The sequence below is a fragment of the Sebastes umbrosus genome, chromosome 3 (genome assembly GCF_015220745.1).
Source record: "Sebastes umbrosus isolate fSebUmb1 chromosome 3, fSebUmb1.pri, whole genome shotgun sequence".
Lineage (NCBI taxonomy): Eukaryota > Metazoa > Chordata > Actinopteri > Perciformes > Sebastidae > Sebastes > Sebastes umbrosus.
In genome coordinates this window covers 32,178,633-32,191,550 of record NC_051271.1, presented here as the reverse complement: position 1 = coordinate 32,191,550, position 12,918 = coordinate 32,178,633, and the positions used below count along the sequence as shown (strand labels likewise).

At 40.4% G+C, this 12,918-nt stretch overlaps 1 protein-coding gene and 1 long non-coding RNA gene across 2 annotated transcripts in view; one reads left to right on the top strand and one right to left on the bottom strand.

Annotated features, from left to right (window-relative positions):
• LOC119485503 (neuronal acetylcholine receptor subunit alpha-7-like) overlaps window positions 1–12,918 on the bottom strand; it is a 52,899-nt gene that overhangs the window by 25,760 nt on the left and 14,221 nt on the right. Inside the window, exons 2-3 of the mRNA XM_037765147.1 lie at window positions 10,023–10,162; window positions 988–1,032 (exon numbers count right to left, since the gene is read on the bottom strand). Of these exons, the coding sequence (XP_037621075.1) occupies window positions 988–1,032; window positions 10,023–10,162 (185 nt within the window). The remainder of the gene's footprint in view (window positions 1–987; window positions 1,033–10,022; window positions 10,163–12,918) is intronic.
• Window positions 1–12,918, top strand: part of LOC119485507 — a 20,592-nt gene extending 7,674 nt beyond the window's left edge. The window contains exons 2-5 of the long non-coding RNA XR_005206288.1: window positions 3,175–3,264; window positions 9,971–10,278; window positions 10,604–10,710; window positions 12,641–12,918. This is a non-coding gene — a long non-coding RNA (uncharacterized LOC119485507). The remainder of the gene's footprint in view (window positions 1–3,174; window positions 3,265–9,970; window positions 10,279–10,603; window positions 10,711–12,640) is intronic.

Here is a 12,918-nt window from a genome sequence, read left to right as displayed (position 1 = left end):
TTCATTTTAAAGCTAAACAGTAGACTACTAGATGTTTCTGAAAACATTTTACACGAGAAATAGGCATTACAGTTACAGAATATTGATCAGCGCTGCCTAGTTTGAACATTTGATCGGAGTTCGCGAGTGACTGACAGCTGCTCAGAGACGGCAAAGCTCCAGCTCGGCTCTGATTGGTTGTTTTCCTTCAGTCTGGGAAATCTTGCAGATGCCATTAGGAGCACCGGAGGACACAGAGGCACATGATTTGTTTCAGATTACCTATCTCATGCACGACTGTCAGGATATTTTATTAAAATAACTTTTTTTTTTTATCATATTTGCTTCAATTCTACCCACTGCTGCTTTAGGCCAGAACATTATCATTGTGCTAGAACGGAACACTTACAGGCGTAACAACAGCTACTAATTTAAAATATAAAGGCTTAAAAAGGCAAAAGAAAGTAGCCCAGAGTTAGGCTGAGAAATGTCATGAGAGAATATCTTTGAAAACGTGACTTGCTGGCTTAATAAGATATTTTTATCTTCATATTCTCCTGTGACATAACCTAATGCTGACAATAAACATATGCTATTATTAAGTAGGCTATCATAAGACAATAAACAACCCACAAGATATAATTTTTGTCACTAATGATACTGCCTTTTTATTTTGTAGGAAAAGAACACTATGCCACCATTTGACACTTCTGTCAAACAAACTTTATATTCTCACACAAGGCCCTGGGGAGTTACTGATATGTATACACTTTTTTTTCATGGTCACGGTAACAGCTTCTGTTCAAAACAAAAGGTTACTGTTGCAGCTCAAGTCTGGCTCTATGCCTTCAACAGCAGTTGAACACTTTTTGAAAATGAATGAATGAATGAATGGCAGAGCCCACAGGACAGAGACATCACACATACACACAAACACTTTCCAAAAATATAACAAATGACAATTATAACACAGTGATCACACAAAATGTGCAATGAGAGGAGACATACCAGCTGCAGCCAAGCATTTGTCATCAACACCTGGTTCTTTTCATCCTGGAGGAGAGAGAGAGAATAATCAACAGAGAGTAAACGTAGCTGTGGAAATTATTCTGCAGGGTGGGAGAAAATAAAAAAATAAATAAAGACTGCATGTCTGGTAAACATGAGGTGAGATTACGAGACAGATCGGCAATAAAGTCAAACTGCGGCCCTGATGACTCAGCGCCGGCGTGTTCTGTGAATGACAATGATGCACTCAGCTTTTTTCTCTTTTACGACACACTCTTGTGATGTAAGGAAACAGATGTCGTGTTTTACCATTTTAAACAAATCATAAGGAAATGAAAACAGACAAATAAAACAGGCCAAACAGCAATTTGCACAGGGAAATGGACAGTGACACTGAGCAGAAAGGATGCGGCTCTTCGACAAAGAGATGAGTTTACAGCAATTTCTATCTAGGTCATGAAAACGGAAATAAACAGACTCAGGGGCTCCAGCTGCATTTTATATTTCACAAGGGTCAGTTCATGGCCAAATGGGCAGAGAGGGAAAGAAGGTGGAAGCGTGGAGGTATAAGCATGGAAAAAATTAAAGAGAGGAGCGTGAGAGGAATCAAGAGTGACAGAGAATCAGAACAGACAAGAGGATGAGATCATGAGTCAGAGGAGAGGAAAAAAATAAAGATAAAAGAGGTCAGAAGTAGAGCCGCAAGGAAGAAGAGCTGAGTTGGGAATGGACTTCTTTAGAGTCTGTTTTGCACAATCCTACATGACAGCGACAAGTTTTGCTCCTTGTTACACACTGGTACGCTGTGTGTCTGACGTATTATCTCCCTCTCAGCCCTGAAAAAAATGGTGCAAACTGCTCGACAGCTTCTTCTATCCTCTGTTTCTTCACGGATTAGTCCTTTTTATTTTCATAGAATCACTCGACTTATCACGTTATCTTCTACCCTTGACTCGAGCTGGAATAACACGGCACAAGTTCAACCCTTTGAAAACTTTTCCTTTAATGTGACTGTGGTGAAATCAAATCATGAAATCAATTTGCTCACTTTATTTCTTTCTATTTGTCATCCCACCACCAGACCTAATCTACTGTGTAGTTTTCTTTCTTATCACACCGTTTCATACAGTTCTCGCTCGTTTTCATCCGGCTTTTCTTCCCTCTCGGGACGCAATTTCAGGGGTGGAACCTGAAAAATGAAACTTGTTCTTATGTCGAGAGACAGTCACAGAGGAATGTGCTTTGATTGGATTGAATAAGTTTCATAGTCCTTTACTTATAGGAGCGAGGGGCCATATCAGTGCTTTTCGAAGTGCTTGGCAGTAATGTAAAGTATGCACAATTTTTAATTAATTCATCAGTTAATGGGATAAAACTTGCAAAACCATGAGTATGGTCGTTTTAAAGGTCTTTAAGTAGTTTCAGCTGATTAGCTCATTAAATTAGATTATAGATTATAAGCCTTTTTTGAGCCACTGCACACTTTTTTTAGACTCCACAGAGTGAGTGTTCAGTCTGATAATAGACACCTCAGTTTTAAAGCCACATATGGTTTGTGATGCTGTTGAACTGTATTGCACTACACTGAGATGTGTAATATTTTTAGTCCACCTTCATTGATGTAAAGGTAGTGAACAAATGCATGCATATTAAGGCAGTCAAATGATTAAAATATTTAATCGCAATTAATCGCATGATTGTCCATAGTTAATCATGATTAATCGCTAATTAAATGCACATTTTTCCATCTGTCCAAAATGAGCCTTAAAGGGAGATTCATTATGATATATTTATTTTCATAATGATAATTTTGGGGGAGTGGCTTTGGAGGGAGGCCTGAAGGGATGAGCTGTCAGTGTAGCAGACTTGGTGACTTTCTGTCTAGATTTGGGGACTTTTGGAGCTAGTGCTGCTAACTCTTTTCATCGGTAAAGAGTTAGCAACACTGGGCTGGGTTTTTCGGTTGGATTCTTTCAAAATCTTGCAGTCTCTTGCTAGTTTCTTAAGATTACCAACCCTAGCTTTAATGACTTGTTGCTCCAGATAAATTTAAAGCAGGATTTAAGGTACCGACAAATCCAGGTTGATTAGGTTAAATCATCATCACTCTAATCAACTCAACTCAACAACTTTTCCACTTGTGTAGTTTTTATGACATGTAAAATTTTGTATCTCTCTCTCCCTCAGGTTTCCCTTCTTCCTCCTCAGAGAAAAGGACTTTTTGACATAGACAGTGAAGCAGCAGAAATTCTGAACATGGATGAACTATACACTCAGGTATGGAACATCCCATACATTGAATATGAATATTGTTTTTTGCAGTAATATATTTGTCAAGATATTAAGCACCTGACAATCCTTATAGTCAAGCCGTCCTCACCGAAAAAACGTCCGTATAGGTCATCTGTGCAAGCAGCTTATTACGACCCATATCTACGTCTGTTGTTGCGCGCCGAACTCTAGTGGCCATTGTAGTTATGACGGGATCAAAGGAGTAAGTCAGGTGACGTAGTATAAAGGGCGACAAAGTCTGCATAGGGATAAGGTCCGAGTGGACGGACGGGTCAAACAAGCACATGACTCTCACCCAGGAGACAGCTGTTTGTTTCCCGCGTGAAACCAAAAGTTTCACAGAGTTATTTTAAGTTACGTACGTAACTACGTCACCACGTGTAGGCTACTGATTTTAACCCAAATCACGATCTCTTCCTAAACCTAGCCATGTAATGTTATTGCCTAAACCTAACAAAATAGTTCTGTTTCACCACATCAACCACATGTTTAAAACTCTGACCGTTTCAAAGCGTTAAATAGAACGGTCATATATGTCATTTTGCGACCCGATACCACGCCAAAGCATGTAATAGACCCACCTGTCCACCAGAGGACAGCGTGTTAGTGTCACATTTTGCTTCGCAGAGACGTGAATATTATATGTCTGTATTAACATGCAGTACCAGCAGGGGGCAACAAAGCCACTAATTTAGGATTAGACAACAAAACCACTTAGTTAGGGTATGGGAAAACGCCATGGTTGGGCTTAAAATGAGTATGTAAACTAAGTAAAACGTGTATGGAAACAACGTAACACGAAAACATGTGACAAACGTCATGTGACAACTGACACATGTGACAATAAAACACCAGTCTCGAACACGAGTTTCCCGGTAGAAAGTCCTGTGTTTGTTGGATATAAGTGGTCTTTCTCACTTTATATACTGTGCAACTAGCTCTGAAGTTACGTAACATGTGACAAACGTCACGTAACAACCGTCAATATAAAACTCTGCACCTTCATGCAGGCGTGTATGATGGTGCCTTCAAATGAAACTAATGAGCTTGTGTTTACAACATGGGAAGTCGTGTACACATTATGCCTGGTGTTCAAGTGGTTAAGTCCTGAGAAAACCGCTGCTAAGCAACGGCAATATTAACGTTACTGTCGGCATCTAGAAGCCACAGAGGCTAACAATTTAACAAGCTAGCAAGCAGGTAACATAATGCAGGAAATGCAAAGGCATAATGACAGAGAAAGAAGATGAGGTCGTTGGGAATATCAACATTTTCCTCAGACATATTTTAATATTACGAAGAAAAACAATATACGACTAAAATTACAATATATTCACTTATTATGTACCGAAAAAATTCATTTCCAAAGCCTCCGCCATTTCTGACAACGTCAAGAAACACGTCACAACTCGTGAACTCGGAAACTTTCAACTTACGATGTCGTGAATACCACAAGAGGGGGGGGCGTTGATGTGACTCTTCTTGCGAACATGTTAAACACGACCCCATTTGAAGGCACCAGTATTCATGTCTCGGCTACACAAAACATGACACTGACACGCTTTCTCCCAGTGGACAGGCGGGTCTATTACACGGTTTACTTTGAGACTGGGCTGCTCTTTGGGAGCCATTGGCAAACGACCTATTCTGTCGTTTAGGTATGAGGACGTGTTGCTCCTAGTGCATAGAATTCCATTTTCTTTTGTCATTATTATTAAGATGTATGGATGAACTTCAAAAGGTGCTTAAACTCTGTGTCATCAATGACTAGCAAAGCAAACACTCTGCTCTTACTTCATGTTTAGCGAAAATCGATTGTCACACAATCGCCGCTCCTCTCTTTCATCCCCGCCTCCTCACCTCCTCCCTAACTCCCTCTGCGCTCCAATCTTATCTGCCCCTGTCCTTTCTGATCCGTCCCTCTTTTAAACAGCCTGCTGAAATAGAACAGCGTCCCATTGTGTGCTTCACAAAGCAACATTTTTTCTGTTCTGTTGGCGTGTGTGTGCGATCAAGCCTGCAATCGTGGAGATTTAGCTTTAGTTTCAAGGTTGCTGTGTTTTTGTTCTTTTTTTATGCCCGACCTCTCTTTTGTGGTGTTTTGTGGGATTTCGCTCAGCTGCAATAGGCTGTATCAGCCCTGTCACACCCACTATGAACACTCTAATCTCCTCATAAATCTGCTCTGATTGGTTTTAGACAGACTGGCAACGGATTGATGGAGTTGCATTCAATGAAAGCTCCTTAGTTGTATTTTATTGTAAGTCATCTGACATCATATTGTTGAGCACAAAAACATGCTGTCATAGATACATGAATTGGAGCTTTATTGTAAATCCCCATGTATATTGTTCCAGAAATGGCTTTTCATCTGTGCTTTATCCCCAGTAGGGAACAATAGGATAACTTCCTACATATTTTCTTTCAAGAGGATCAGTGTTTCAAAAATACTCAATAGACAAACAGTGAAAAAAAGGAATCATGAATCATCTCAAAATCTTCTGTTATGCTTCCAGGCTTCACTTTCGATTTTCATCAATTTCCTTAAAAAGCAGATCTTTAACAGAGCATGGTGGATGAACAGGATGCCCTCCTCGTGTTTTAACGGTTCAACGGTTACGGTTGAATTGCTGCTGCACCACAATAGAGAGTGGATGCAACCCAGCTTGGTTTAGCAAACGCACAATGAGACACAACGCACTCTCTACATTTACTTTCTGAGCTACATAAGGCACATGGTGGCCCTTCCGATACTGGACGGTGACCAGTCCTGTGCTCGTCTGTCAGTCTGTCTGTGTATTTGGCATTATTTATGGTGATGAACCAGTCTGTGGGCATTGACCTGCCCCAGTTCCCTCGATAGAGAGTTATACCCAGAACAGATGGAGGAATCAAAGGCCACATTAAGCACACACACATATACACCCACAACCAGCTTTACATTATTTACAACTGCCCAGTAAGCATTAATTCATATGTTCTGTCCAGCTTATCCATTATGTATCGAGTTAGCCAACAATGTTAACAACAACACATAAATAGCAAAAACACACATTATGTCAAATATTCAATAAATGTATGTTTCTTTGGAGATGTATGGCTAATGCATGAAGTTGCTTTCCAAACAATACATTTAAGATCACCTTTATGGACAGCTTTATTTTCAGCACAACATATTTATTTGTATCTTTTCAATCTACAACAACCGAATAACATTTTAATTAAACGGTGCTTCAAAAAAAGCACTAAAGGTTCTCATCGTGTTTGAAAAGCGCCATATGTTCTCTTTGGAGATTGCCTCGCCTCTTGACTGTGTCTCCAGAATACATTAAAATGTTGTTTCATATGTGAAAGTTGGAGACTTGTCCATGTTAATAATAGAATGGGAAGCCTATATAACAGCCCAGCGTATGGCTATTACCACCATGCAGTTCATGATCATGAGAAGACATACACATCTTGTGACAGGGCTGGCTCAGGGATGTGACGGGGTGTCGGCTTGGGTTTTTTGGATGAGCGCTCCGCTTGTGTGGTGGGGCTAACAGGCAAGAGGTTATGTGTGGGTTTGGAGAGAGGTGCATGAGATGGGGAACAGGGGGAAACACATAACGAAGCACAGGGCGAACACAGAAGGAACAAAACTACATGAAATGAAATGTGACAGAAAGGGAGGACTGTGGCTACAATTCTGTGTGTTTCTGGGTATTTATATGTGTGTGGTTGTGGGTGTGAAATGTAGGACAGAACTGATATTTTGAACAAAGCTTTTCTAAATGTTATACATGAAAATGAAGAAGAGAAAACATTGGTATGGTGTTTGGGTTTGGAAAGAGTACAGAAAGAGTTTGAGGGAATAGTTGGACATTTTGAGAACTACACATATTCGCATTCCTCGCAGAGGGTTAAGGCCTTTTCACACCGGGGACGAAGTGAAAAAACAAAACAAAAATACAGAATATTCTTTGATAATTTTCCGCATTCAAACCTTTCACGCCAAGGCTGACATGGATATATGCGTTCTGTGCATTCCACTGAAAATTTAAGTTTTGCACCATCACACAATCATCGATTAATTTTTTCGTTATTTTTTGAGATGGGACGATCTGATTAAATATTAGTATTGGGTTCTGAAATGACGTATTTCACGTATCGGATATCGGACTGAGGATACCAAAGCACCTATATACCTGTATGTAATAATGATGGAGAATGTCCCTCCTGCCGTGTTTCGGCTGCAAAGAGGCTACTTAGCTACGCTAGCGTCTTTAGCACGAATGTCGAGTGGCTGCTCCAAGCCCAGAACAGGAGATAAACATGATAAACGGGAGCAAAGTCACTATTTTATTGGTTGGCTTGTTTTTATCAGCATCCGAAATCAAAACAGCTGCGAAAAAAAAAAAACCTGTACTGCAAAATACGAAAGTCTCAGATTCAGTGTGGACAGGTTAATAGAGTTAGATGGGTTTCGAATTTTGAAATTGACTCATGTATTATTCACGTTTGGTCTGAAAAGACCTTTAGAGGAGAACATTGATGCCACCCTCATATCTGTATGGTAATTATAACACTACAGCAGCAGCCAGTTAGCTAAGTTTAACTGAAAGACTGGAAACAGCTAATCTGGTTCTGTCCAGAGGTAAAACAAAAAAAACTCCTACCAGCTCTTCTCACTAAATAACATATCTAATTTGAATCTGTAAAAAAACCAAAGAGTTATGCCCTCAATTATTTCTGGGTGGGTGCAATGACAATACATTCTCACTCCCAACTTGTCAAATACCGCCGCTTGGTCAGTTCTTGGCATCGGAAACTGATGCACAGGGTACATCTATTGCGTTACTTTTGGACGGACCAGGGACAGCGTGATAATATACGCTCGTTACATGAATAGTGTCCTTTCAAAATAAACTTCTGTTCAATAGCAGTTAGGTTTAGGCAACGCAACCACTTAGGTAGGGTTAGGAGACGGTCGTGGTTGACGTTAATTTCACTGACTAGCAACTCAAGTGACTCACGGAGGTGACGATACTAACAACTCACATGACTAACCCAACCAACACCCCTCCTGCCCGCCCTGAACAGACTCGCATGCTAATAATCCGACTAGCAAATAACGCTGCAGTTGGGTTTACATTGGAGTTAGTTGAAAGCCCGGTTCATCACATACTGTTGCTAAAGGGTGTCTCCGTGGGTCGGTAGCTGATGCCAAGGGGCGCTTACCCAAAGGCGGTATTTGACGAGTTGGGAGTGAGAACTGGTTAGCAATGACTTCTGTCTAAAGCTGTGTTCAGACATAAAGTGAAGCAAATTTTCATCTTGTGTCATTTGCCCGAATTTGACTGCTGAACCGTTTGCACAGTTCATGTTGATTCAACTGATGTATCTTCTGTGGTGATGCAGTTGAAGATGTTTGAAGAGAAACTCCGCCGACACTGTCTTAGTTGTATAACAAATTTATTACAATAAGTTCAGTATTGTAAACAAGTAACACGTTACTTGGAGAGCCTCCAGCCGAATAATGAGAGAACTCTCCCGAACGTATACAGACAGCTCCTTAAATACCGAGCTTGTTCTGGTCAAACACTTAGTTTCCTCATATGGTTTTAGGAGAGGGACAAATAAAAATAGAAACACCTCTTTTTTGCCACCATATGTCTCTTCAACTCTGACCCAGGCCTCCCAGGACCCTGCTGACTTAGCATTTGGTATATCTTTACCTTGACCATATGTCTCTTCAACTCTGACCCAGGCCTCCCAGGACCCTGCTGACTTAGCATTTGGTATATCTTTACCTTGACCAGATGTCTCTTCAACTCTGACCCAGCTCTAAATCAGGAAGGCCCAAACAACAACTAACATTCCAATATACTCTCCTATTACAAACCATCTATATAAATATGCTGCATCTAACAGCAGACACCTCACAACCCAAACAACCAATGTAACAGTAATGGTCACAGGGAGGTTGCCAGGCAACCAGCAGAGGCTTCAGGGAGTCATTGTACCAAGATATATTCGAGTACTTACTCTTCAGTCTTTCTACAAAGCTAAGCTAACTGGCTGCTGCTGTAGGCTTATGTTTAATGAACAGATATGGAAGTGGTGTTGATATCCTCATCTAACTCTCAGCAGGAAGGAAATTATGCCCATTTCCCAAAATGTTGAACTATTCCCTCAGGAGACTCATGAAAATAGTTGTGATCAGAATGGGGGAAAAAAGCTCGAAGAGGGAGGAAGATTGAGGAGCAGCTTGGAAGAGAAAGGGGCAAAAATGTGCAAGGGCATATCTCAACACTGAGATTGAATTTTCTTTTCGAATGAATGAAAGGACTGAGGGCCTGTGGTGCCACGAAATGAAAAGGACCGAGGGGTGAAACAAAGAAGTTGCTCTTTCAAAGACGAACAGTCTCACTTGGTTGGTTGCTACCACTGGTGGAATAACAGTTTTTTAAGTTCAGAGGAAGATGTGTGTGCAGTGAGCACAAGGTGTATGCATTTTGCATGCACCGCAGTCCCTGTGGATAAATCAGGTGGAATACCTTTAACACAAACAAAACAAAAAATCCTGAAAAACATCCAATATGCAAAAGGTTTGAGAAAGTGTTGAACTTAACTTTCTCTTACTCACTTTCTATGTTGATTTCAAATTGAATTCCACACACATCCTCATTTTTTTCCCATCTGTCTTCAGACATACTCGCTACCTTAGTCTTGCCAAAACACACACAGGAAAACACACTCACCACGTCGATGATTTGTAGCAGTGTGAGGCCCAGTTCCACAACGATGGGCGCAGAGTCGTTTTGGACGGGTCTTTCCAGGCGATTGTAGTTTACCATCAGGTCGCGGTACAGCTTCCTCTGGTACACACCGCCATGACAACCTGGAGTGAAAACAGGATGGACAATGAAAATGGCAGAAGAATAAAGGATAGAGGGAGAGGAAAAGCATCAGTGAGACAGACGATAGAGAGGAAGGAGTAAAAGGGAAGAGAAACAGGTGAGGGACGAGAAAATGGAAGAATGACACGGTAAGTATAAAAAGAGAAATAGGAGCTATGGTGGAAGGAACTGGCACATTTAAACTCCACTGTTTACATCTTTAACAGAGACTCAATCAACCCAGTAGTTTAATCAAACACACCCACACTTATTAACGCCTGTAATCTAATCAACTCTATTATTGCAATTATTTCCAACATTGTTCATGCGGTGCCAAATCCCCGAAGAAACCCTGATTAAGTCACGATATGCTCAAAGTAATGAGTCAACCCAGTGAATTTAAAGTGTGTTGACTGCATGTGCTTTCTTTTTGTCTCCATTAGGCCTCATCAAGAGATTCACACTGAACGACGCAGCGTCCATCTTTTAACAGGAGGGAATATTACAGCACAATCCCCGATGCAAGAGAAAAACCCAGTCAGTCGTGAAGGTAGCATGTCTTCTCTTTGGCACCACACTGCTAGCATTGTTTCCCTTTCACCAATGTTTATGTAAACAAACGTACCATTTTGAGTCCACATCATCAATCTCCCGACCCACGATCCTGAAACATGTTGGTATTGTATTTTTATGATTTCAAAGCCCAAATATATATATCCCTAAATCCTAGTCATTTCATTGAATTTAAGGGTCCTATATTAGCTTCATTAAAACTAGGCTATTCTTCCTGGGGTCCACATATGCACACCATTAATAGACAACATCAAATCACATTGCAAGTCACCATATCATCAAACCTGCCTTTAACTGGTGTGTTGACCCAAATGCCATAATTTCAGTATTTATCATTCATAAGCAGTATATAAACTACGGCTGTCAATCGATTACAATATTTAATGCGATTAATTGCGTGATTGTCCATAGTTAATTGTGATTAATCTCAAATTAATCACACATTTTTAATCTGTTTGTTAATCTGGGAGATGTGTTAACTAATCTTATCAACATGGGAGTGGTCAAATATGCTTGCTTCATGCAAATGTATGTATATATTTATTATTGGAAATCAATTACAAAACAATAATAAATATTGTCCAGAAACCCTCACAGGTACTGCATTTAGCATAAAAAATATGCTCAAATTATAACATGGCAAACTGCAGCCCAACAGGCAACAACAGCTGTCAGTGTGTCAGTGTGCTGACTTGACTACGACTTGCCCCAAACTGCATGTGATTATCATAAAGTGTGCATGTCTGTAAAGGGGAGACTCGTGGGTACCCATAGAACCCATTTTCATTCACATATCTTGAGGTCAGAGGTCAAGGGACCCCTTTGAAAATGACTGTGACAGTTTTTCCTTGCCAAAATTGAGTGCAACTTTGGAGTGTTTTTTAGCCTCTTTTGAAACAAGCTAGTGTAATAGATACCTTAGGTTTTCTAGTTTAATGATGCCAGTATCTTCACTTTAACTTTAAAACTGAGCCCGCTACAACCTAAAAATCGCATTAATGTGTTAAAGAAATTAGTGGCGTTGAAACTAATTTGCGTTAACGTGTTATTATCGCATTAACTTTGACAGCCTTAATATAAACATTTAATAAATGGTTTATAACACACTATAATGTAGTTGTTAGCACTCCCCCTGTGGGCTCCCATAAGTGGAGGCTGGTAAAGTTTTAATAATGTAAAATATAGATAAGTTATGATTGTTGAAAAAAACTGTACATTCATAAACACTTAAAATGCCCTTGTGTCTGCTTACAGCTACAGTGTGTTATAAATAGTTTATGCAATGTTTCAATATTGCTTATACTTGCTAAATGGGGGGTTCAAGGTTGCCACCAGCACAGCATTTAAAATACTTCCAGACTCCCTCATCCTTCACTGTCTCATCTCAGCCTGAACTGAAAAGGTCTCGGCCTGCATCTCCCCAGTGACCCTTGTCCAAATTAGATGTTGTCTCAACATATTGCAGCAATTACTGAGTGACAGACAAAGTGCGAGTGCACCCACAGTGACTGAGTGGATGACTATTTAGCTAATGAGGCAAAAATAAACAAAGACAGCTCTCTGTGTGTGAGGGTGTTGGCGAGTGTCAGATGGGGCACCCCTAAATCTTGGCGTGACGGGGAATCTGCATAATGGGTGAGAGCGGCAGCCAGCAAAAGTGTCGAGAGTCGATGGAGTGAAGCGTGCAGAGCCAAAACAAGCTGAACAGAGTTGGGCTTAACAGTGAAGAGCCCTGTCAAGGAGCCACTGTAAGAAAAAAAACACATCACCACATGGGAGGCAACTTGGGATACACTGTAGATAATCTATTATAGAACATTTAATTAAGTCAATCCCCCAATTCCTACCTGAGAGTTTCCTAATACTGGATGTATCGCTTTTCTACAATGATTTTTCTTATCCTCTAGGTAGCAGCACTCCATGGAAAACACTCTGTACCTCCTTCCCATGAGACAGGAGATGGCACAGTCTAGTACAGTATGTTCTGAACAATTTGTTTGCTATGGTCCATCAGAGAGACACACAGTGCTACTTTCTGAAGAAGGTGATTCTCATCAGTTATTGTCTTGTCGGTCAGAAATCAGTGACATCTTTTAAATCATTTCTGAAAACTTATCTTTTTAAAAAAGTTTTTTTTATTATTGCTAGCACATTTTATTTCCAACATGTCTCATCAGTTGTATTA